Below are 22,706 nucleotides of genomic sequence, written 5' to 3'. Positions count from 1 at the left end.
TGTGCATGTGCGTGACATGGCCCATGTTGGAAGTTGATTTTCTCCTTCCATCATGAAGGCCCTGGAGATCCAACTCAGGTCCTCAGACTTGGCTGAAAGCGCCCTTTCCTCCTGAGCCATCTCACTGACTCTCCTAGGGAACGTTCCAGAAGAAAATTGCTTGCCTCAGTTGGGTTTTCAGAGCTCTGCCTCCCTTTGAGCAGTACAGAAACAGGGCTTGCTTGGTACGTGTGGAGTGGGCTCAAGCCACCGCCCTTCACAGTCACCCCGCCTGTCCCATGCTTTACTCCTCACAGCTGGATTGTCATTGCTGCCACCATGGTCACCATCATCTTTGTCTTTGACCCGCTGGGCGGGAAAATGGCTCCGTATCCCCCATGCATCCCCGAGCACCTGGACAGTAACAACACGAACCAGTTATTGACTGGCCTGAAGACGGCTGCAAAGAGCGTGTGGGAGACCCGGGTGCAGTGCTGCTGCTGCTGTGTTGGGCAGGACGACAACACCAGGGTCGCTTTTTCCAGCACGGCCGACCTGTTCTCCACCTACTTCTCAGTAAGTGGAAGGGATCTGCTGTGGTCTCTTTCTCCTGTTTCTGTCAATGGTTCTGTGGGATGATGGGCATCTGCACAAAGCCATGTGAGCCACTGTCAAGTGGTGTTGAGGACTTGTACCCCTTGGGTGTGGGGTTTGAGAGCACACTGCCTGGGTGGGCTTGGCTGGCAGCAGTTAACTGCATGGATGGCCAAGTTTTTCCTGCTCCTTGTTTGCTTTGCTTTGAGACTGTCTCCTGAAACTGACTGTAGCCAAGGCTCTCCGGGAACTTCTGACCCTCCTTCATCTACCTGCTCGTGCTGGGTTTGCAGGCGTGCACCGCCATGCCAGGTCTGTTTGTTGCTAAGGGTGGAACCCAAGGCTTCATGCATCTAGGCATGCACTGTATGTACTAGTTGATCCCCAGCCCAGCCCTCAGCCCTCAGCCCCTTTCTCGATGGCTAGGTGTGTCTTTCATAGACACTGGTCCATTACAGCCCAGCCTGTGCACTGTTTTTTTAAGGAACTAAATTAAATAACATTACAAAAGAATCTGCCGGTTCCCTTTCTATATCTCCTCTGTCCAGCTCAGTCAGCAGATAGACATGTATAAACAATGCCCTGCCAGAGAAGTATCAGAAAAGAATTTCTCAGGCAAGCAAGATGGCTCAGCAGGTAAAGGTGCTTGTCGCCAAGATTGACGACCTGAGTTCAATCCCCAGGATCCACATAAGTGGAAGGAGAGACCCGACTCCTACAAGTTGTCCTCTGACCTCTATACACACATAAACACACACACATAAACACGCACACGCACACACACACACAGGCAACCACGATGTAAAATGTAATTTAAAGAAATACTTCTCACTACTTACCATGACTCACTAGTCACGAAGTGCGAAGGGAGTGCGCTCTCTCAGATGAGCTGTTCCAGGGCTCGGATGAGCTCACTCTCTTCCTCTATGTGTCTGTGTCATGATGTGTGCTAACTACTGTTATTTTTGCTTCTGAAACCAAGTAAAAGAGAAGATTCCTTTCGACACCCTCTGCACCTTCCCCCTCCTTCTCTCTCCCTCTTTCCTTCTCTCTGTCCCTCTCTCCCTCCTCCCTCTCCCTCTCTCTCTCTTTTCTCTCTTCCCTCCTCTCTCTTCCCTCCCTTCTCCTCCCCCCTCTCCCTCCCTCCCCCTCTGTAGTGTCTGATTTTGGACTGTGGAGAGTTAGTGTTGTGATATGACAGCAGGCTGCACAGCAGGTCCCTCCTGTGGGAACCCAAGAAGTGTGCTCACAAATCTTTTGTTGTTGTTCTTTTTACTTGTTTTTATTTTTATTGTCTATCTATCTATGGGTTTTCAAGACAGGATCTCTCTGTGTAGCCCTGGCTGCCTTGGAACTCACAGAGATCCGCTTGCCTCTGACCCCCGAGGGCTGGGATAAAGGTATACACCACTACCACCAGCCTTAAACTGTTTTTCTTTTTATCACTTGCATCTGTGTGAGTGTGTGCTTCATGTAGGCTGGGAGAAGATATCGGCTCCTCAGGAGCTGGAGTTACAGGGAGTTGTGAGACTGCCTGATAGCAGTGCTGGGAACTGAACTCCAGTCTCTGCAAAGGCAGCAAGCATTCCTAACTACTGAGCCATCTTTGCAGCCAGACTCACATCTCACGGAGGTGCTTCAACCCTATCCCAAGACAGCTAAAAGTAGAGGCGGTATCTAGTCACTACCGTTTTTACTTTTGGGAGACAGGGTCTCAAGATGATGTGAACCCCTGGTCTTCCAGCCTCTGTCTCCTGAATGTAGAGATTACAGGTGTACCCCACCAAGACGGGTTTATGCAGTGCTAGAGATGGGACCCAAGGATTCATGCATCCTAGACTCTCTCTGCCCATCAGTGGACCATCTGTGGGTCTTCCTGTGCTTCTGCTGTGGAATTTTGTGCAGTTTCTTTTGTTTTTAATTATATTTATTTTGTGTATGTGGGGGCATGCATGGCATACATGTCAAAGGACAACTGGCAAGAGTTGGTTCTCTCCTTCTACCAAGTGTGTTCCAGGGAGCAAACTCATCCTGTGGCCTGCTGACCCTTCTTCCCTCCCTCCCTTCCTTCCTTCCTTCTTTCCTTCCTTCCTTCCTTCCTTCCTTTTTTTTTGACACAAGGACTTATTGTGTAGCTAAGGCTGGACATGAACTTGTCACCCACAATTCCTCTGGGTCTTGTAATTCTGGGAATGTGCCACCAGGCCCAGCTGTTAATAGACTTCTGTGTTTGTCCACATGAGAATTCTCACTAGTGTTTACTACTTTCTCTCATGACATGCTGTACCCAGTCATCACGTGTTCAACCTCATGAGCCTGCCACAGAGGACGTATACCACAGACTTCACCCCAGCTTAAGAAATGAGAATGCCGGGGTGACGGTGTACACCTGTGGTTACATAGCTCACAGGCTAGCCAACCAGGAGAACACAGTTGAGCAGGTATAAAGAGAGACACTGCCCCAAAGCAAGCTGGGAGTAGAGAACCAATTGGTGGAAGTTGTCCTGTGACTTTCACATGTGTGCTTCAGCATGTGTCCACAGCACATGTGTGTACTCCAGCATGTGCGCACTTGCACACAGATACAGTTTCTTTAAACCGAAGTAGTTAAGTCACTTAAAATGAAATTCTGATAAAATGATAAGTCTAGTAGATTTGTCTGAGGACCAGATATGAAAAAATACTGAGCTGACATCCATAAGGAGTCCTGCAAAGGAAAATGCTCTTTAAAAATACAGGAGAGATGGCCCAGGGGTTAAAAGCACCTCCTGCTCCTGCAGAGGACCTGCATTCAGTTTCCAGGAGCCACATTGGTTAGCTTATCAACATGTTGACTCCAGCTTCAGGGGATCCAACACCTTCTAGCCTCTGAGGGCTCCCACACTCATGGCATGTTACATGAACTCGCTCATGTGTGCGCATGTGCACACACATAATACACGTTTGTACTTGAGAGGTAGAGGCAGGAAGATCTGGATTTCAGGTCATGGTTAACTATGTACCGAGTCAAAGGCAGACCCAACCTGCACAAGCCTGTCTCAAACAAAAAGTAATAGAGTCCTCTTTCTGTGTAATGTACCTGGGCATTTGCATATCTGCCTACGACGTGTGTTCAGCTGAATGCTAAGCAGACCGCTGTGCTTTCCCACCCAGGACACAGACCTGGTGCCCAGTGATATTGCAGCAGGCTTCACCCTCCTCCACCAGCAACAACACAATGTCAGCCACAGCCGGGAGCCACAGGAGGTCGTGACCCACACACCAGGGCAGGCTCAGGTAACGACCAAATGCTTCCGTGTGGATCTTCAGAGCTGTACAGCCAAAGCTGGGCAGGGGGCGCTCAGGAGGAGGAAGCGGGAGAATTCTGAGTAGGGGACTAGTCTGGGCTATCTAGTGAGTCCCAACCTAGAAATAGACCCCGTGTAAGAAAAGAGAAGGAGAGGAAAAGTGGGGAAACGAGAGGGAGACAGACGGGGAAGGAGGAGAAGAGAGGTAGACAAGAACCATTTCAGTAGCCTTGGATGGAGACCCAGCCTTCTTGCCTAGACTCCAGGCTCAGGAAGCCCCGCTGTGTCTCATTGTCTAGGTTGCATTGTAGGAAATTCTATATTAGGTTCTGTGTTCCAGAAGAATTCCTTCTCGTATGGTCCAAGTCACCCCATCAGTCTGAGTCTAGGAAGCAGAGACAGTTCAAGCTTTGTCTGATAAGCAAGTTCCTGCTGTAGGTCTCTTGTGCTTTCCAAAGAGAAGCTCGTGCCAGGCTCGGCAGTGCACACTTGCTGTTCCAGCCATCCGGGCAGAGGCAGGAGGATTGTGAGGTTCAGGGCACCCCAGGCTGCACAATAGAAGGGACAAAACTAAGACATCTTAAGACACAGCCATGAGACAAAGAGAACTACAGGGAACAGTGTGAGTCTTTTGAACCCTCAAAACTCTCCCCCCAGTGACAGACCTCCTCCGGGTATTGCTGGGTGGAAAGTCATGACGGCCTCCAGGCAGGAAGCTCCTGCAAAAGTCCAAAAGCTCACCAGGGATCCCTGCCTTCCTTCCTCCCATCTCTGGTGGAATCCATTGTTGGCTGTTTAAAAACCAGCTTTTTAGAAGCTAGTGCATCTGAGAGTTCAGTGCCAGCCAAAGATACCTACTGAGACCTTATCTCAACAAAGAAAAAGTGCTAGGTGTAGTGACACATGCCTTTGGTCCTGGCACTCAGGAGGTAGGGGTGGGCAGATCTCTCAGAGGCCAGCCTAGTCTACATAGCAAGTTGTAGGACAGGATAACCAGGGTTACAGAGAAAGATTCTGTCTTTAAAACAAAACAAACAGTTTTTCCCCTACCAGAGGCTGGAACGATGGCTCAGCTGTTGAGCACTTAACACAGAAGTGTAAGGGCTGGAGTTTGGATCCCAGCACCCATGTAAAAGCTGAGTGGATGTGTTGGTCTGTCTGTAACTGTAGTCTTGGAAGGTGAAGATGGGGTGGGGTATCCTTGATGCAGGCTGGCTAGGGAGACTGCCCAAGTCAGTGAGCTTAGGTTTGCGTCAGAGGCCCTGCCCAGCGAATCAGACGGAAGACTGACTGAAGACTGTTCTTGCTGTGAGCCTTGGGCCTCCGCACACACACAGATGCACACACCAATGCCACACCCTTGCAAATACATGACACACAGGTGCAGGGTAAGTACACACGGGGAGAAAAGAGACTTAACGGAAGCCACATAGAGAGAGAAGCTCACCAAGATGTTAAGCCTTCATTTTCTGAAGAAGCAGAGGGATTCAACCTTCTTGGAAAAGACTAACCTGGCTGGCTCACTCCAGTTATTTTATTCTGCCATCACACAAAATTAATTGGGCTGGAACGCCTCCAGCTACCGAAGTTATCTTGCCCTTGCTGCTCAGAGAGAAGATAACCCATAGAAATCTCAGTCCCTTTCTACCATGGCGAGCCATAATCAAAAGTAAGAACTGCCAGGAGTGTCTTAGGACCAAAGTTTATACAGTTGCAAGCTCTCGCCAAGTGCAGACTATCCAGGGAGACATTTCTTCCAGGTTCAAAAGCCTCAAAACTATTTCTCAGCCTCTTCTGATTAACCCAAACACCACAAAGGCTTTGGTGAAACATTTCACTCAGAGTGAGACATGAAAGCTTCACGTTACAGATCTAACCTGAGCCTGTTGAGAGTTGAGGAAAGAGCAGGAAGAGCTGGAATGCTGGGGTCCAGTTGAGGATCTCAGCATGCTGGTGGGTACGGCTCAGTAGCTAACGTGCTTGATTCGTTGTGTGGGGACTGAGTACAGATTCCCAGAATTCACATAAAGCAGGGCGTGGTATTGAGTGCTTCTGTAATCTCAGAGTTCCTACAGCAAGACAGGCCTGGAGAGAAAGACCCTGGAGGCTGGAGGACCCGCTAGCTGGGGTATGGAAGACAGACACTCGAGGCTCCTGCTCTGGGACACGTCTGCCCACACTGTAGTTCACACACAGCTCTTTGTCTTTTCCGTTGTCGTCACACACAAAAGGCTTCTTTCCTTCTCTCTTCCAGGAAACTGAGTTGGATGCCGAAGTGGAAAACTGCCATCACTACATGCCGTTTGCAGCAGCTGCCTATGGATGGCCTCTCTACGTCTATAGGAACCCGTTCACGGGGCTGTGCAGGATTGGTGGGGACTGGTAGGTCAGCGTAGCCTGATCCTTTTATCGGGTTTTTTTCCTCTTTAAAAGAAGAAAAAACTACATTTTGAAAGCATACAAGAATAGAACAAAAAGATCCTAAGTTCTCTGTCTAGAATTGTCTAGACCTTGATTCACTGTGTCCTGAGTCCTCTAGACATCACACCCTATCTCTTAAAAAAAATAATTTCTTTTTTGAGATAAGGTTTTACTCTATAGCCCCTGACTGGTCTGAGAGAAACTTGATATGTAGACCAGGCTGGCCCCGAATTCACCAAGATGATTTCTTCTGCCTTGCAATTGCTGGGATTATAAGCAGACACTGCTACACCTGGCACTTGGAACTTAAAAAGAAAAAAGCTACTTGTAATTAGTTACGTTTGTTTGTTTGTTTGTTTGTTTGATGTGTATGTGAGGTGCAGATGTGGAAGACAGAAGACTCCTCTGCTGACTCTGTTAAATCGATGTTACATAAAGAATGAAAAGAAAAGACTTCCCTTTGGAATAGTGAGCCAAGAGCTAGCCCAAATGGTGACTGTCCGCTTCCCTCCCTGTGTCTTCTGTGTGTCTGCAGTCTGTGGCTTGTCTGTTGTACATTTGTCTGTTTTGTCTGTTATCTGTCTGTGTTGCCTATCTGTGCCTAACAAAGAGCTTTGCTTCCTTTATTGACGAACACGGAAAACATGGGAAGAGGAAGGAATGAGGGGTATTCTACAGAAATCTTTAGCTGAGTTTGACAAGGGAAAGAGTTACTGACTCAGAACAGCATTCAAAACTGCATACAGATGTTATCAACCTGTGCCTCCATGTTGCTTCCAACATTCATATCATAGTCATGGCTGCTTCAGCAAATGATTACCACAGTACACACACACACACACACACACACACACACACACACACACACACACACAGGACGTGATTCTGGGTCAAACCATGGAAGAGTAAATAGTTCAAGAGTGGAATTGTGCAGGCCAGGTGGTAGTGGTGCACACTTTTAATCCAGGCAGATCTCTGTGAGTTCAAGGCCAGCCTGGTCTACAGAGCAAATTCTAACCCTGTCTCAAAAAACCAAACCAAAGAAAAGAGTAGAACTGTGCATTTGACTTAGGTTAGAAGGTGATTACATGGGAAGCACACAACATATTAAGGTCAGTCACATTGTTCTCTTAAGGGCAGGTTAAACTTTACCAGGCTGAATACACAGTAGGACAGCAGGTTGAAGACATGGTTTTAAATGATCTCAGGACATACTGTTAACTTGATTACAATGTCTGGGAGATGTTGTTCAATCTCTGAAGGTAAGAGGAACTCTTAGGAGACTGTACTATCACACCGTACGGGGTCCCGGGAGTCAAGCTCAGATGGTCAGGCTTGGTGGAAGTAGCTCTCCTGCGGAGCCGTCTTGCTAGCTCATCCTTCTTTATCTGTTAACAGCTTGCCTGCATGTCCTCACAGTATTCATTGCAGTAAAATTCTAAGCAGCAGGAACTTTATCTTTGGTTGCTAATTGGTAACTTGTATTTGAATTATTTCTGTCATCCAATAATATGCATGTGCATTGGGGTATATCCGAGTGTGTGTGTGTGTGTGTGTACATGTTTGTGCTCGGAGTCCAGAGGAGAATGCCGCTGTCCTGTTCTTCTCTCCACTTTATTCTCTGGGGATAGGGTCTCTTTCTCATTCTACCTGGAGCTAAGCTTTTGGCCAGCAGCCCCAGCTTCTCCAGTCTCCTCACAGAGCTGGGTTACATGCACACTCATGGCTACACCTGACAGGTTTCATGGTTCCTGCAGATTTGAACCCTGATCCTCCTGCTTGCACAGAAAGTGCTCTTCATCCACTAAGCCACCTTTTTGTCTGGTAGAACCTAGGGCCTTACACATGCTAGGTGAGTCTCCTAGCATTGAGCTGAGACCTCAGCCACCAAGTCCAGGTTTGGCACCCCTTTGTTCTTGCATAAGTCAGTCATGACTAGACTAGAGTGGGTGGAACAGTGCTGTGTTTCTCAAACCCTCATTTCCTCAGCTATACAGGAAGTTCATGATTGCCTGCCCCCTGGTATCGGTTCCAACACGTGCTTCTGACTCCGGCTCGTTGCTGTTGCTTCTGTAATTAGTATTTGATATTCACATGGCCTGACCTGACTGTGCAGGGTAGTCCCTGTCGCTTTCTGAGCACTTCCCTGGTTACTTGATTTTTAGTAGTTTTGAGATGGGGTCTCATGTAGCCAAGGATAACCTCAAACTCCTGATCTTTCTGCTTCCACCTCCCAAGGGCTAGAGTTACAGGCATGTGCCACCACATGAGGCCTCTTCATGCATTTCTAATGGAAATTTTAAAAGTTTTTCTTTGTTATTAATGTATGCATATGACATGTGTGGGTGCATCTATGGCACAGTATGTGTGAAGGTTCAGCAAGACCCTGTCTCAAAGGGGTCAATGCAGAAAGAATGTCAGAGTAGGAAATCCCATGTCCACGCATGTGTGTGCACATGCAAACGTGTGCACAGACACATATGGACACATGAGGAAGGAAGGAAGGAAGGAAGGAAGGAAGGAAGGAAGGAAGGAAGGAAGAAGGAAGGCAGGCAGGAAGGAAGGAAGGAAGGAAGGAAGGAAGGAAGGAAGGAAGGAAGGAAGGAAATGAATATCTAGAATGTCATGAAAAAGCATTTGTCCCCATGACAGAGCCATGGATTCCATCCCGTTACTCAAGAAAAATGGTTTTGTTAGAATGTCTTAGAAGTGGTCAGCCCTCCCGTCCTGAGTTTTCTAGATAAATCCTACAGTGGGGTCACTGTGCATGGTGGGGTCACTTTGTACGGTGGAAGGCACGGGTACCACAGTCACCTCTTTACTTTCCCTGTAGTTGCAGAAGCAGAGACATAGAGTATGATGCAGTGGAAGGTGACCAACACAACTGCCACTTTGCCTCCATCCTGAAGACGACAGGGCTGCAGTACAGGGACTTCATCCACATAAGCTTCCACGATAAGGTATTGTCTCAGACAGGGTACTCTAGATGTGGGTCCTAGAGTCCTGTGGGCTCTAGTGATGGGAGTCAGAGTGTGTGTGTGTGTGTGTGTGTGTGTGTGTGTGTATCTGTGCATATGTGTCTGTTGCTGGGACTTCAGCTGGGGCCTTACACAAGCAAGGTAAACACTCTACCAATGAGCTACATTCCTAACTCTTATTAAAAACCATCTTTATTATTGCTGTGTTTGCGTGTGTGTGTGTGTGTGCGTGTGTATGTGTATGTGTGTGCATGTGCACATGCACTCATGCATGTGTGCATACAGGTCCTTCGGATTGAACTCACATTATCAGGCTTAGCAGTGAATGGCATAACTTACTGAAGCATCTTGCTAACTCCCAGCCTTCTTTTGACTTTTACTGTCAGTATGGTCTCATTAAGTTACCACCTGGAATTTAATCTGTGACCCAAGTAGGCTTACAGTTGTCCTACCTCAGCCTCAGCTTCCTAAATACTGGGATTACACCACAAGGCCTGGAGTGGATTGTTCTTCATAGAACACAGACACACACACTTACCTACTGGCTTCAAAGTCTGTGGTTAGCATTGCCTAGTAGCTCTCTAACCTCTTTTGTGTGGTTAACCATTGTAACCTCTGCTGGTGGTGGCAACTGTTTTCAGACTCTGTGGTCCAGAGAACAGGAAGACTTCTGTAGCTGGGCTGGTGAGATGGCTCAGTGGGTAAAGGTGTCTGCCTACAAGCCTGAGGACCCACATTCAATTCCTGAGTTCCACACAATAGAAGGACAATGACCTTCCTCAAGATGTCTTCTAATTTCTTCACACATGCCTTCACACACACACACACACACACACACACACACACACACACACAGAGCCTCCACACATAACTCCTGAAGTTGCCAAGTATAGTGATGTGTGCCCATAATCCCAGCACTTGAGAGGCTGAGGCAGGAGAATAGAGAGAGACCAGATCAGAGTGCCGAAGGCCATGCAGAAAGAATGACAGATGGGTTTAGAACTCATGGAATGCAGCCCACGGGTTACCACAGCCACATGGGTGAGCCTCGGTGTGGCACAGCCCCAAGGACCACGTGTCCTGAGGACGTCATGCTGTCAAGGAGTTCTGCTCTGCTTGCTACCCTCACATCCCTCTTAATCTAAGAGTTATGAAAACTGTAAGGGGACTTCCAGTCCTTCACTGGGCAGTGTCTCTGCCCAATGTCATTCACAGTACTGATGCTTGATCTCTGGCAGGCATTGCTGCTGGAGCAGATTATGATTCAGGCACCACCCTAGAGAAGAACTTAGATACTTAGATTGTCAGCAATGACTGCCACCCTTAGAAAGCACTTGGAAAAATTAAAATTGAGATGTTTTTACTACTGGCTCTGATGTAGCAAATCTTAGGAAATAATTTATAGTTCAGAAAGGCACACTTTTATTCGTTAAGCTAGGGAGCTTTGTGGTCAGGGAACAAGAACAATGGCTGACGTGGCTCTCACCGAGGCTGACTGGGGATAATTAATTACTTGTGCCTTTTTCTGCCCTCAGCTTCCTGACATGATTTATTAAGATTTGCTGATGAGTAGATGTGTGTTCTGAGGATTTAAAGTTTGTGAGTGGAGGGTTGGGGCATCGTTCCTTCCGTCCATCAACTATGTGTATGCATATATATATGTAAAGTTTGTCTGGGTGTGTGTTGGAGTTGGCAGCTTCCACCACTTGTGTGTATGTGTGTGTGTGTACATATGTATGTGTATATGTATGTGTGTGTATGTATATGTGTGTATGTATGTGTATGTATGTATATGCCTGTGTGTGTATGTGTATGTACATGTGTATGTGTATATGTGTGTATGTATGTGTGTGTATGTATATGTGTATATGTGCTTTTTGTTTTGTCCACTGAGAGAGAGAGAGAGAGAGAGAGAGAGAGAGAGAGAGAGAGAGAGAAAGAGAGAGAGAGAGAGAAAGAGAGAGAGAGAGAGTATGTGCTTATATCTATATGTGTGTGTGTGATTTTCTCTCATTTCTTCTCTTACTCACCGGCCCCAAAGAGTTAAGAGAGTTCATAGTTTTCCTGCTGACCACAGGGAGTGCCAGCTCCAGTAAATTAAGCTTTGTTCCCTCAGAGAAAAGTCTGCCGAGTAACTTCTCTAATCGCTGGCTGCCTTTGGCAGCAGCCCCTGTAAGTATCTGGATCCACCCCCATCAGTGACTCTAAGCACTGACCCCCAAATGGCTACATGCCTCAGTTTACCCACCACATGGATGCCAAAGCCAGCCATTGGCATCAGAGAAAATCAGGTTTCTCTGTAGTTAGTGTGGCTCTGTGTTCCTGTGAGTCCAACCTTGTGCTGGTTTCTTGTCTTCCAGGTGTATGAGCTGCCCTTCATAGTGGTTCTGGATCACAGGAAGGAGTCTGTTGTGGTCGCCGTGAGAGGGACCATGTCTCTCCAGGTAATGCCAGTGTGCTTGACAGATTCAGACCTGGGCACTGGGTGAGAACAGTGAGTTAGGCACAGTAGGGTGCTCAGAGCTAAGGAAAGCTTCCATTAGGAACAGAGAAAGCCACTGCCTGTGAGCTAACCAGGGAAGCGTGAAACCAGGAAGCAAGCAGAAGCATGGGTTGTGAAACACTTGACTTGAAACATGGGGAGATGGCTCCCACTCAACCCAGCTGTTGGCAGCAGGGATGCCAGCACGTTCCAAGACAGGCTCAAGGGATACATACTTGGTTTGCCTCGTGCTGACCCTTAGATATGGCTAGATGAGCCCCAAGCCTAGGTAGCCCATCCTCTAATTTCTGCGTCCAAAGCCAAGTGGGACAGCAAGACCAGTCTTGTGTCAGAAGACACACAGCCATGTATGGTGGTACACTCCTGTAATCCCACTACTCTGGAAGCTGAGGCAGAAGGATTGCAAGTTTGAGTCCTGCTTGGAGTACATAGACTGAATTTTAAACAGGAGGCAAGGCTAGCTGGGGAGATGACTCAGAGGTAAAGTATTTTGAGGGGAAGGTCAAGGACCTGTATACAATCCCCAGAACCCACATCCAATCCAGAGGCTGTCGCATGTCTGTGATCTCAGCTGTCTACAGCAAAATGGGGGATGAAACAGGAGTCTGTCAGGAATGCCCAGGGCCAGATCGTCTGGTGTGTCCACCAGCCAGCAAGAGCCCCAGGGAGATGAAGGCTGACACCTGCATGATTCTCTGATCCAACCACCATACCTGTTCCATGGCACACATGCACCTGCCTTGTACACACCAATGTGCACATGCACAATATGTACACAGATTAAAAAGTCGCAGACTGTCAAGTTTGTTTTGGGGATTCTCTGCAGGTCCCCTCTTCCTCTGGTCCCCATATGCTGGGTCTTCTCAGGGTGCATTGAGCCCCGTCTCAGCCCTCTCCACCTCCTCTCTGTTCAGCTCCTTCCGTCTTTCAGCATCTGCTTTCTGGTTGCTTCTCTGCCACCCCTTCCTCTCACTTCCTGGTTCTTTGCTTACCCAGAAAGGACCAGTGTTACTGCTGAGTAGGCAGGATGGGCCTATAATCACTGACACTTTGAAGGCTGAAACAGAAAGGTTTAAGTTTAGAGCTAGCCTAAGCAACCTAGACCCTGTATCAAAATAAAACAGGGCTGGAGAGATGGCCCAGCCCTAGGTGAGCACTGGCTGTTCTTTTAGATCTAAGTTGGATTCCCAGCACCTAATAGCAGCTCATAACCATCTGTAACTCCATTTCCAGGGGATCCAACAACCTTTTCTGGCCTCTGTGGGTATCAGGCATGCATGTGTTACACAGACATGCATGTAAACAAAGCACCCGTATACCTCATCGTCATTGTCATCATCATCATGTGGCCTGGGAGGGTGGACATCTGTGCCACAGCTTTAATTCCAGCCCTTGGGAGGCAGAGGCAGGCAGATATGCACAGTTAGAGGGCAGCCTGGTCTACTCAGGGAATTCCAGGCCAGCCAAGGCTACCTATATACTGAAACTTAAGAAAAGAGGCCCGGGCATACAACGCAACAGTGGGGCACCTGCCTAGCATCTCCCTATCAGAGGCTGGGACCCTCCCATGTGAGAGGCCCTGACTCAGTATTATCCACCCCTCCTTGCTCGGTCCACCATCTTAGATCTCATAGCCCCAGACTCTTGATGGCTGTGGAATTCTTTCCCAGCCCCTGTTCTGACCAGTTGATTCCCTGCAGTGAGAGAAAGGCTTCCTGGCCTCTCCGTCCCCATCTCTGCTCTCATCCTAATCAGACAGGCCCTTCCTATGTGGCTCCCAAATGTCCCTAAATGCTGGAATTACAAGCAGGTTCCCAACACAACCTACGCCAGTCTGTCCCTTATGCTGTGCAGAGGCCTTGGTTCTTCATGTCCTTCTCTGGAAATCTCTGGTGCACTCGGCTTTCCGGATGGAGGGAGTCCTTGTTTCCCATCAGCTGGTGATGCTCTGTGACCCGCTGGCCACTTCTTCCTAGTGCCACTCTGTACACAGCACTAAGTGGTGTGCCTGGTGTCCTCAGTGCATGGTCAAAGGGGCTTTTTGTCACGTAGGAGTAAGCACGACATGGTGACATATGCCTGTAGTCCCAGGATGGGAGGCAGAAGCAGGAGAGATTCAAAGCTAGCCTGAGCTGAGTAGTGAGACCCTGTCACAAGCAAAAACTAAATAAAGTAGCATGGATTCCAGGAGGCGCTTGTCCCCAGGCACTCACTCCGCGCTCCCTCAGGTCTGGCCACTCCTCATGCCATCTCTCCTGTGAGCACCTTTTGCTTAGTGAGCCTTGAGTGTGGGCTTCTGAGTGTGGGAGCCAGGTTTGCTCTGGCCTGGGAAGGTCCTTAGATGGCAGTGCTGAAAGACAAAGGTGCTTCAGGGTGACCACCACCTCCATTCCTGCCTCCCATGTTCTCTGCGGAGACTGGGTGACAGTTCTCTCAGCAGTCTGACCACACTGTCTGCCATTCTTTAGAGCAGTGGTTCTCAGCCTTCCTAATGCTGTGACCCTTTAATACAGTTCCTCACGTTGTGCTGCCTCCCAACCATAAAACTACTTAAGTTGCTACTGCAATTTTGCTACTGTTATGAATGGTAATTTAAATAAATGTTTTCCGATGGTCTTAGGTGACCCCTGTAAAGGGTCATTTGACCCCTCCCCCCAGGGGTCTTGAACCACAAGTTAAGAACAACTTCTTTGGAGTGTTCTGGGAGCCAGAGGCCAGGCCATCAGCTCCAGCACACGTGGCCTTCCCCACCTGCCTGCAGCTCCACAGGCTGACCTTGCTGTCCTCACATTCACAGGACGTCCTGACTGACCTGTCTGCAGAGAGTGAGGACCTGGAGCTGGGTATTGAGCTACAGGACTGTGTGGCCCACAAGGTATGTTTGTCCTAAGAGGGGCCATTTCAGAGGAGTGGAGTAATGTGGTCAGGGAGGATGGGCTGTCAATCAGACATAGTCAGTCCAGCTGCAGCAGCAGAATGAGGCCTCCAGCCTCGTGGGCGCCACAGGCCGGACAGCTCACTTCCCACAAGTTTCTCTGTGCATGTGGCCAGAACCTAGTTCTCTGTTTCTCTCTTCCTGTTCTGTGGGGGTGGTTGGGGTAGGGTCCTTCCTGGGAGGAGGGAAAACCCACCTCAAGGGGTGTGTGTGTGTGTGTGTGTGTGTGTGTGTGTGTGTGTGTGTGTGAGAGAGAGAGAGAGAGAGAGAGAGAGAGAGAGAGAGAGAGAGAAATGGTTTTAAATGTTGGTGAAATGAATACAATTAGTCTAGACCTGGAGTGGAGAATCTTTGGTAGGAAGATCATGAATTTCCAGCTGGTTTTTTACACAACAAGGTCCAGGCCATTATGAGCAATATTGTAAGACTTTTCTCTATATAAACCAAAAACCACAGGACGGATGGGAAGATGTCTGCGTAGATGATAGATGAATGGATGGATGAGTGGTTGGACCAGTGGATGGGTAGATGGATGATGGATGGATGACAGTTATCATTTGAACCATTTGAGGGTTCAGTTGAGCACCATCGTGTGTTTGTACAATGTTGTGTGCCCCTCTCTTCTAGCTGCACCCTAATTTTAGATGAACCCTGATGTTGGCTTGTTAAACACTAATGACTCCACCCCCAGCTCTGGTCTTCTCTACTACCCCCTCTCCTTGTGAGGTTGCTTCTAGTATTTGCCTTTGTGTGTGTGTGTGTGTGTGTACTCCTTTGTATGTGCAGGTTCACACGTGAAGGTCAGAGGTTGATTCTGGATGTCTTTTTTCAATTACTTTCCAACTTTTTTGAGATAGGGTCTCTCACTAAACCTAGACTGGGTGTTTAAGTCAGTTGATTGGAATGGGGCCAGGGTAATGGCTCAGCGGGTGAAGTTCATGTCATGGAAGCGTGAGGACCTGACTTTGGATCTCCAGCACTCGGGGAGAACAGCTGGACATGGTAGTGTGCATCGGTAATGTCAGCACTGGGTGGCGGAGGCAGGCTGGTTCTGGGGGCCTGCTGACTGGCCAGCCCAGCCTAAACAAGTGGGTACCTGTAGTCCCAGCTCTGGGAAGATGGAGGCAGGAGAATCCTCAGGAGTTCTAGGGCCAGCTAGCCCAACATAGAAGTAAGAGCAAACAGAGAAGTAAGAGGCAAGGACCAAAACACCCTAGGCTCTAGGTATCCTCAGACCTACACCTGCGTGTTGAGGCAAGTGTGAGAACACACACACCACACACACACAGAAAGAGATAAAAAAGGAGTGGCTTCTTTGGAGCTGTGCCCATCAGTGGTATGTTATTTTGAACAGCCGTGTTAGCAACTGTTCTGATCACCAAAACTTACTGAAGCAGGGCTGAGGGCGTGGCTCAGCAGTGTTTGATTAGAAACAGAAAGCCCTGGGTTCAATGACTGGGAGTCGGGCTGCACACCTGCCACCCCAGCACTAAAGAGGCCAAGCCAGGGGACTCAGAAGCTCACAGTCATCCTCAGCTACAGGCAGTGAATTTGAGGCTAACCTGGGCTACAAAAGCAGGTCTCCCATAAATAAACAAACAAACAAATAAGTAAATAAATCCTCCTTTTTTCACTCTGCTTACCTTTTATAACTCAATCTTGCTGTAGTTCTCAAAATAGTGTCTTTTTTAAAACCATTTTTCCTTATGTGTGCACAGGTGCCTGCTTGTCTGTATAGGTACCATGTGTTTGCAGTGACCATAGACTCCAGAAGAGGGCGTCATATCCCTTGGAACTGGAGTTACAGGCAGTTGTGACCACATGTCACAGGAGTTGGGAATGAACCTGGTTTCTCTGTAAGAGCAGCAAATGTTCTTAACCTCTGAGCCACCTCTTCATCCCACCTCTTCCATATCTTCCATATCCTTATCAAAACTACCAGTAAAGTTTGGTTTGCTGCTCAATGGGCAACCAGGTTTAGCACAGTGGTTCTCACCCTCCCTAATGCTGTGACCCTCTAATAATACTCAGGCTGTGGTGACCCCAGCCTTAAAATTATGTTGTTCCTACTACATAACTGTAAATTTGCTACTGTTGTGAATCATGAATGCAAATGTCTGATAAGCAGGAGAACAGTGGTGGCATACACCCATGATCTCAGCTCTCAGGAGTTCCAGGACAGCCAGGGCTACACAGAGAAACCCTGTCTCAAAACACATCCCCCTAAAAATAATGTATCTATATATCTGATATTGCAGGGTAGTTGATATGTGTTCTTCCAAAAGGATCACCACCCACAGGTTGAGAACTGCTGTAAATTGTTCAGAACGCTCTGGAAACAATTCTTTTTATTCTACTGTACACCCATCAACCTCATTTGGTGAAGGATACACTGCAGTATCTGTCTTTCCAACACAAGAATGAGCCACATAGCCAGAGGCCCCAGAGCACTGTTTGGGGACCTTTCATTATCACATAACCTGTAAGTGTGCCCCACTCTGAAAATATTCTCTTCATCTGTCAGCTGTGGTTTGAAAGTTCAGAACACCGATAAACAGCCTTCTCAACTCCTGCCGCTTGCTCTGGTTTGTGATCTTCCAGTTTGAGAGCGGACTTACCTCTAAACTGGGTATTTTAAACATGTGCGTGTTGTGTTGAGGGTGCGTGTTTGCCACAACATGAATGCCAGAGAATAACAAGGAGTTGGTTCTTCCATCATTTGGGTCCCAAGAATAGAATTCATGTTGTCAGGCTCAGCAGCAGGAGCCTTTGTCCACTGTCCTGATGTGGCTGTCCATAAACAGTGTGCTCTAATATCTTCATAACAAGATCATCCAGGCATGGCGGTACAGCACTTGGGAGGCTGAGGCAGGAGGATCCAAAGGCCGGGCTGGGAGGATGCTCAGTGTGAAGAGCTTGCCACACAAGCAGAAGGACCTGAGTTTGCATTCCTAGCACCTGTGTGAGAAGCTGGGCATGTAACCCCAGGTCGGGGTAGGAGTGTGGAGAGTGGAGACAGGCAGGTCCCAGAGGCTCACTGGCCAGCCTAGCAGGTGCCAGGCTCAGTAGAAAACCCTGTCTCAAAATATCAGGTGGAGTGCAATAGAGGAAGCTACCCAGAGTTGATCTCTAGCCTCACATGCACACAGACAACTGAACCCGCACATCTGCACACAGCTCACATACATGAAAGTACAAGGCCCAGCTGGTTACATGTCAAATTTTAAGAGCCAGACTAGGCAGCTTAGAGACTATCTAAAAAAAAAAAATAACTTTTTACATATTTGTGTGTGTGTTCGTGTGTGTGTGTGTGTGTATACATGCCCCTGGAAGCCAGAAGTGGGGTAACAGACCCCTCGAAGCTGGACTTAAGGGTGACTGTAGGTTACCTAATGTGGGTGCTAGGAATTGAACCCTGGTCCTCTGATAGGAGCCCTCTTAACCATTGATCCATTTCTCCAGCCCATAAAGATAATTTCTAAAGGGTCTGGCAGGTTGCTTGCCCAGATACACAAGGGCCGCATGTTCAGTCCTCAGTCCTTAGACAGCTCCGTCAGGTGTGCTTTGGGCTGGTACACAGAGCTGCACAGACATGCCTGTGCGGACGTGGTGTTCCTGGTGCCATTGTTCACTTAGATATATCACAGCACGCACTCCGTGGCAGCCAGCCTCTGGACCACAAGCCAAGATGTAGCAGCGAACAGCAAGGCCAGACATCCCATCTTCTGAGCCATGCTGACCCCACCCTGTCTGTATCTCCAGGGAATTGCTAGAGCAGCCAGGTACGTTTACCGCAGACTGGTCACTGACGGGATTCTGAGCCAAGCCTTCAGCGTTGCGCCGGTGAGATTGTTTGTTTTCTTTTCTTCTTCTTCTTTTTTTTTTTTTTTTAAGATTTATTTATTTTGCCGGGCAGTGGTCCCAGCACTTAGGAGGCAGAGGCAGGTAGATTTCTGAGTTCGAGGCCAGCCTGGTTTACAGAGTGAGTTCCAGGACAGCCAGGGGCTACACAGAGAAACCCTGTCTCGAAAAACCTAAAAAAAAAAAAAAAAGATGTATTTATTTTATGTACATGAGCACACTGACATTCTTCCGACACACCGGACGAGGGCATCAGATCCCATTACTGATGGTTGTGAGCCACCATGTGGGTGCTGGGAATTGAACTCAGGACCTCTGGAAGAGCAGCCAGTGCTCCTAACCGCTGAGTAGTCCCTCTAGTCCTGATTGTTCACTTTCTATTTTGTGTTCCTGTCACGTTCCATCTCCCTTCTTCCGGGCCTCAACTCCCTCTACCCTCTGTCCCCTAGGAGTACCAGCTTGTTCTGGTGGGGCATAGCCTGGGAGCCGGCGCTGCGGCCCTCTTAGCCATCATGCTCCGGAGGGCCTACCCACAAGTCCGTGCTTACGCCTTCTCCCCACCCAGAGGGCTGCTGAGGTAAGGCTTCCTGCAGGACAAGTCCGGCAGCTGCCCGTCTTTCATTTCAGCTATGCAGTATTTCTTTTCCTTTTTGATGTCTACCCCACATTATAATCCTCCTGCCTCAGCTTCTCTAGTTCTGGGATGACAGGAAGACTGAATTGGATACAATAGGACATACCTGTGATGCAAGTACTCATGAGGCCGGAGGATTATAGTCCTCAGAGATGTCTGCCCAGTAGATTTAATTTTCTAAATAGCCAGTCTTGCCTGGGACTTGATAAGGACCTGAGGGAGACCTTGAACTGCTCCTCGTGCCTCAGCTTCCATAGTAGCTGGGATTGTGATCCTGGCTAAATGAAAGAATAATAAGTTTTGGGTTTTTTAAAGGATAGTTTGTAATTACATGTGTGCACAGGCATTGGGACTCCCTGGAGCTTGAGTTGCAGGCAGTTGTGAGCCTCCCAGCCTGGGTGCTGGGAACCGAGCTCGGGTCCTCTGGAAGAATGGCAAGTGCTCTTAACTGTCAAGGCATCTCTTCAGCCCCTAAGGTTGTTTTTGTTTTTATTTTTTTTAAGACATTTTATTTTAGGACTAGGGGATATAGCTTAATGGTTAAAGCACTTGTCTATCATGTGTGAGGCTCTGGGTTCAATTCTCAATACCACTTAAAGAAAAAAACTAAAAAAAAAAAAGTTATACATATGCCTATGCGAGTATCTCCTACATATGTGCGGGTGTCCATGGAAACCAGAGGAAGGCATACGCTCCTCGGCAGCCAGAGCTCTACAGGTGGTTCTGAGTAACCCACAGTGATTGAGTGTGTGTGTGGCATGTCTGTGCCCTGGTGAGCCAGGTGTGGAGGAGGATTGGACTCTGGGTTCTAGGGATTGGACTCAGAGCCTCCCCTGCTCTGTACCCCTCCCTCCCCCCGACCCCCCGACGGCAGCTCTCTAACCACACATCACGGTCACCATGGTCACCCAGTCCACCATGACTGTAGGCTCCACCAAGGCAGTGCACATTCTATGGGCTCAAACAAGCAGGACATGTATTTATTTTTATGAGTTCGAGAACTCTTTTTTCCTAGCTGATTGAGCACGTTGACTCGACTATGCTATGTAATTTGCATTGATTAAAAAAAAAAATTGTGCCACAACAACAAAGAAAATAAAGACTAAAAATAAATAAGTCTAAAAATAATTAAAATGTCGAGAAATGGCCTGGAGAGATGGCTCATCAGTTAAGAGCACTGGCTGCTCTTCTAGAATTCCAGAGTTCAATTCCCAACAATGACATGGTGGCTCACAACCATCTCTAATATGATCTGATGCCCTCTTCTGACATGCAGATATATACATGCAGATAGAGCAGTCATATACATAAAATAAATAAATCTAAAAATAACAAAATGACTCAAACAAATTAAGGATAAAAAAATAAAAGATCCAAACAAAGCATAATATATCCATAAGAGCATTTGAGAACACAGAAAACAAATCAAAGATCTGTAAAAGTATCTTTTATTCTCTTGTAGTAATTGTTGTCTGGGAGGCGTACTGCCTCAGTCTGCTCACCGAGGCCTCGTCGGAAGCTTCTCGCCTCCATACAATCGGTTCTAGGCCTAGAATGTTTTCAGCCTCTGAGACTTACTGCTGATTAAGCTCACCATTTCTAGTTCTTTCTGAACTCTGGCTGGCTGGTCAACTCAGCTGTTCTGGCTCAAACTCCTCTCTAAGCTGACTGATTCAATCTGGCTTCTCTCTCAGCCTCTGAATTGTTCTGCTTGGCCTCAGACTAACTCTGACAATCTGTTCTAATCTTCTGGCTCTTTCTCATTCACCAGTGTCTAGCTTGTTCTTTCTTCAGCCGGTCTCTGTAAAACTCTCTAGGTAAAACTGCCTTCTCTTCTTCTTTCTGTCTGCACTGCTCTCTTAAGTAGATTCTCTTTCCTCTCTCTGATTCGTCACTTTGTCTGCCACTCAATTAGACATCACTTTCAAACATAGCTGCTTCCTTCTACAAACTAACTTTACCTTCATTGTTTGGGATTAAAGATATGTACCGCCAGGCAATGGTGGCGCACGCCTTTAATCCCAGCACTTGGGAGGCAGAGGCAGGCGGATTTCTGAGTTTGAGGCCATCCTGGTCTACAGAGTGAGTTCCAGGACAGCCAGGGCTATACAGAGAAACCCTGTCTCGAAAAACAAAAAAAAACAAAACAAAAAACAACAACAAAAAGATATGTACCAAGGGCATGTTTGTATTCCAGCCAAAGGGATTAAAGGTGTGTGCTCAGCTGAACTACACCACAACTAGAAATAGGGTTTTTCAGTAAATCACAGTCTCGGGGTTCACAGTGTGATCAAATATCCTGCAACAGAGATCCCTTGTTTTGGTTTGCTTTCTGTTCCCCTCAGTATACAGCCCTTGCTGGCCTTGCTCGTAGACATCACCCTGCCTCTGCCTCCTGAGTGCTGGGATTAAAGGCGTATACCATCATACCTGGCAGAAGGCCTTTCCTTTCATTCAAGTCTGGGTAGTACAGGGAGAACCACTCCTGAAAGGGAGAAGAACAGGTATAGCATAGTTTGTAAACTTCAGTTTAGTCAGGTCCAACCATCTATCAATACATAGCTGTTCACGTGCCTTCCTTATCTCTAACACAGTGGATGTCACACATAAGCACGCATGCTCGAAAGCTAGCTCTGAAGCAAGTCTGAGACATACCATTGCGCCTGTGAATGATACAGCTAAAGATAGAGAGCTGGTGAATATAATCTGGTTTTGTTTTATGAGCATTGGTGTTTCGCCTGTATGTCTGTTAGGGTGTTGGATCCCCGGAACTGGAGTTATAGACAGTTAGGAGCTGCTACGTGGTGTGGGGAATTGAACCCAGGTTCTCTGGAAGAACAGCCAAGTGTTCTTAATTGCTGAGCCACTTCTCCAGCCCCAAGACAGAGATTTTGTAGTTGTTTTGTTTTGGTTCAGAACAAGTGTTTCTCTGTGTAGCCCTGGCTGTCCAGAACTCACTCTGTAGACCAGGCTGGTCTCAAGCTCAGAGATCCTCCTGCCTCTGCCTCCCTGGTGCTGGAATTAAAGGCGTGCACCACCATACCCAGCTCCAAGACAGAGATTTTAAATTCTTAAATAATTTCTGGATATCTAACAACTGATCACATTTTCCCAGTCGATCTTAACATTTCCCACTTTGTCTGCATGAGGAGCCAAGGGCCATTTCTTACCCCAGATATGGCAAATTTGCCTTGTAACTGTCTTCCTGGTTCTTCTCCTCATAACTCCATCCAGAACAAAGTATGACTACTGTGTGGGTGCAGGTGTGCACAGCATGGCACACCTCTGGATGTCAGGAGATAACCTTCAGAAGCCAGCTCTCTCCTTCCAGATTGTTTTGAGGCAAGGTCTCCTATTTCTGCTGCACTGAGTAGTCCAGGCTAGCCAGCCTGCAAGTTTTCTGTTTGTCCTGATTGTCAGGTCTCTTCCTCCCATCTCACAGTAGGAGCACTGGGACTGCAGGTGCACCATCTCACAGTAGGAGCACTGGGACTGCAGGTGCACATCTCACAGT

At 47.8% G+C, this 22,706-nt stretch overlaps 1 protein-coding gene across 1 annotated transcript in view; it reads left to right on the top strand.

Moving 5' to 3' along the window:
- Daglb (diacylglycerol lipase beta) overlaps positions 1-22,706 on the top strand; it is a 38,121-nt gene that overhangs the window by 10,435 nt on the left and 4,980 nt on the right. Inside the window, exons 4-11 of the mRNA XM_028756039.1 lie at positions 297-555; positions 3,727-3,849; positions 6,115-6,242; positions 9,115-9,241; positions 11,620-11,703; positions 14,560-14,637; positions 18,460-18,540; positions 19,008-19,135. Coding sequence (XP_028611872.1) covers positions 297-555; positions 3,727-3,849; positions 6,115-6,242; positions 9,115-9,241; positions 11,620-11,703; positions 14,560-14,637; positions 18,460-18,540; positions 19,008-19,135 — 1,008 coding nt within the window. The remainder of the gene's footprint in view (positions 1-296; positions 556-3,726; positions 3,850-6,114; positions 6,243-9,114; positions 9,242-11,619; positions 11,704-14,559; positions 14,638-18,459; positions 18,541-19,007; positions 19,136-22,706) is intronic.

The sequence above is a fragment of the Grammomys surdaster genome, unplaced genomic scaffold (assembly GCF_004785775.1).
Source record: "Grammomys surdaster isolate TR1022 unplaced genomic scaffold, NIH_TR_1.0 126109, whole genome shotgun sequence".
Lineage (NCBI taxonomy): Eukaryota > Metazoa > Chordata > Mammalia > Rodentia > Muridae > Grammomys > Grammomys surdaster.
The sequence above is the reverse complement of the archived record's forward strand: the minus strand, read 5'-3'. Positions and strand labels throughout refer to the sequence as shown.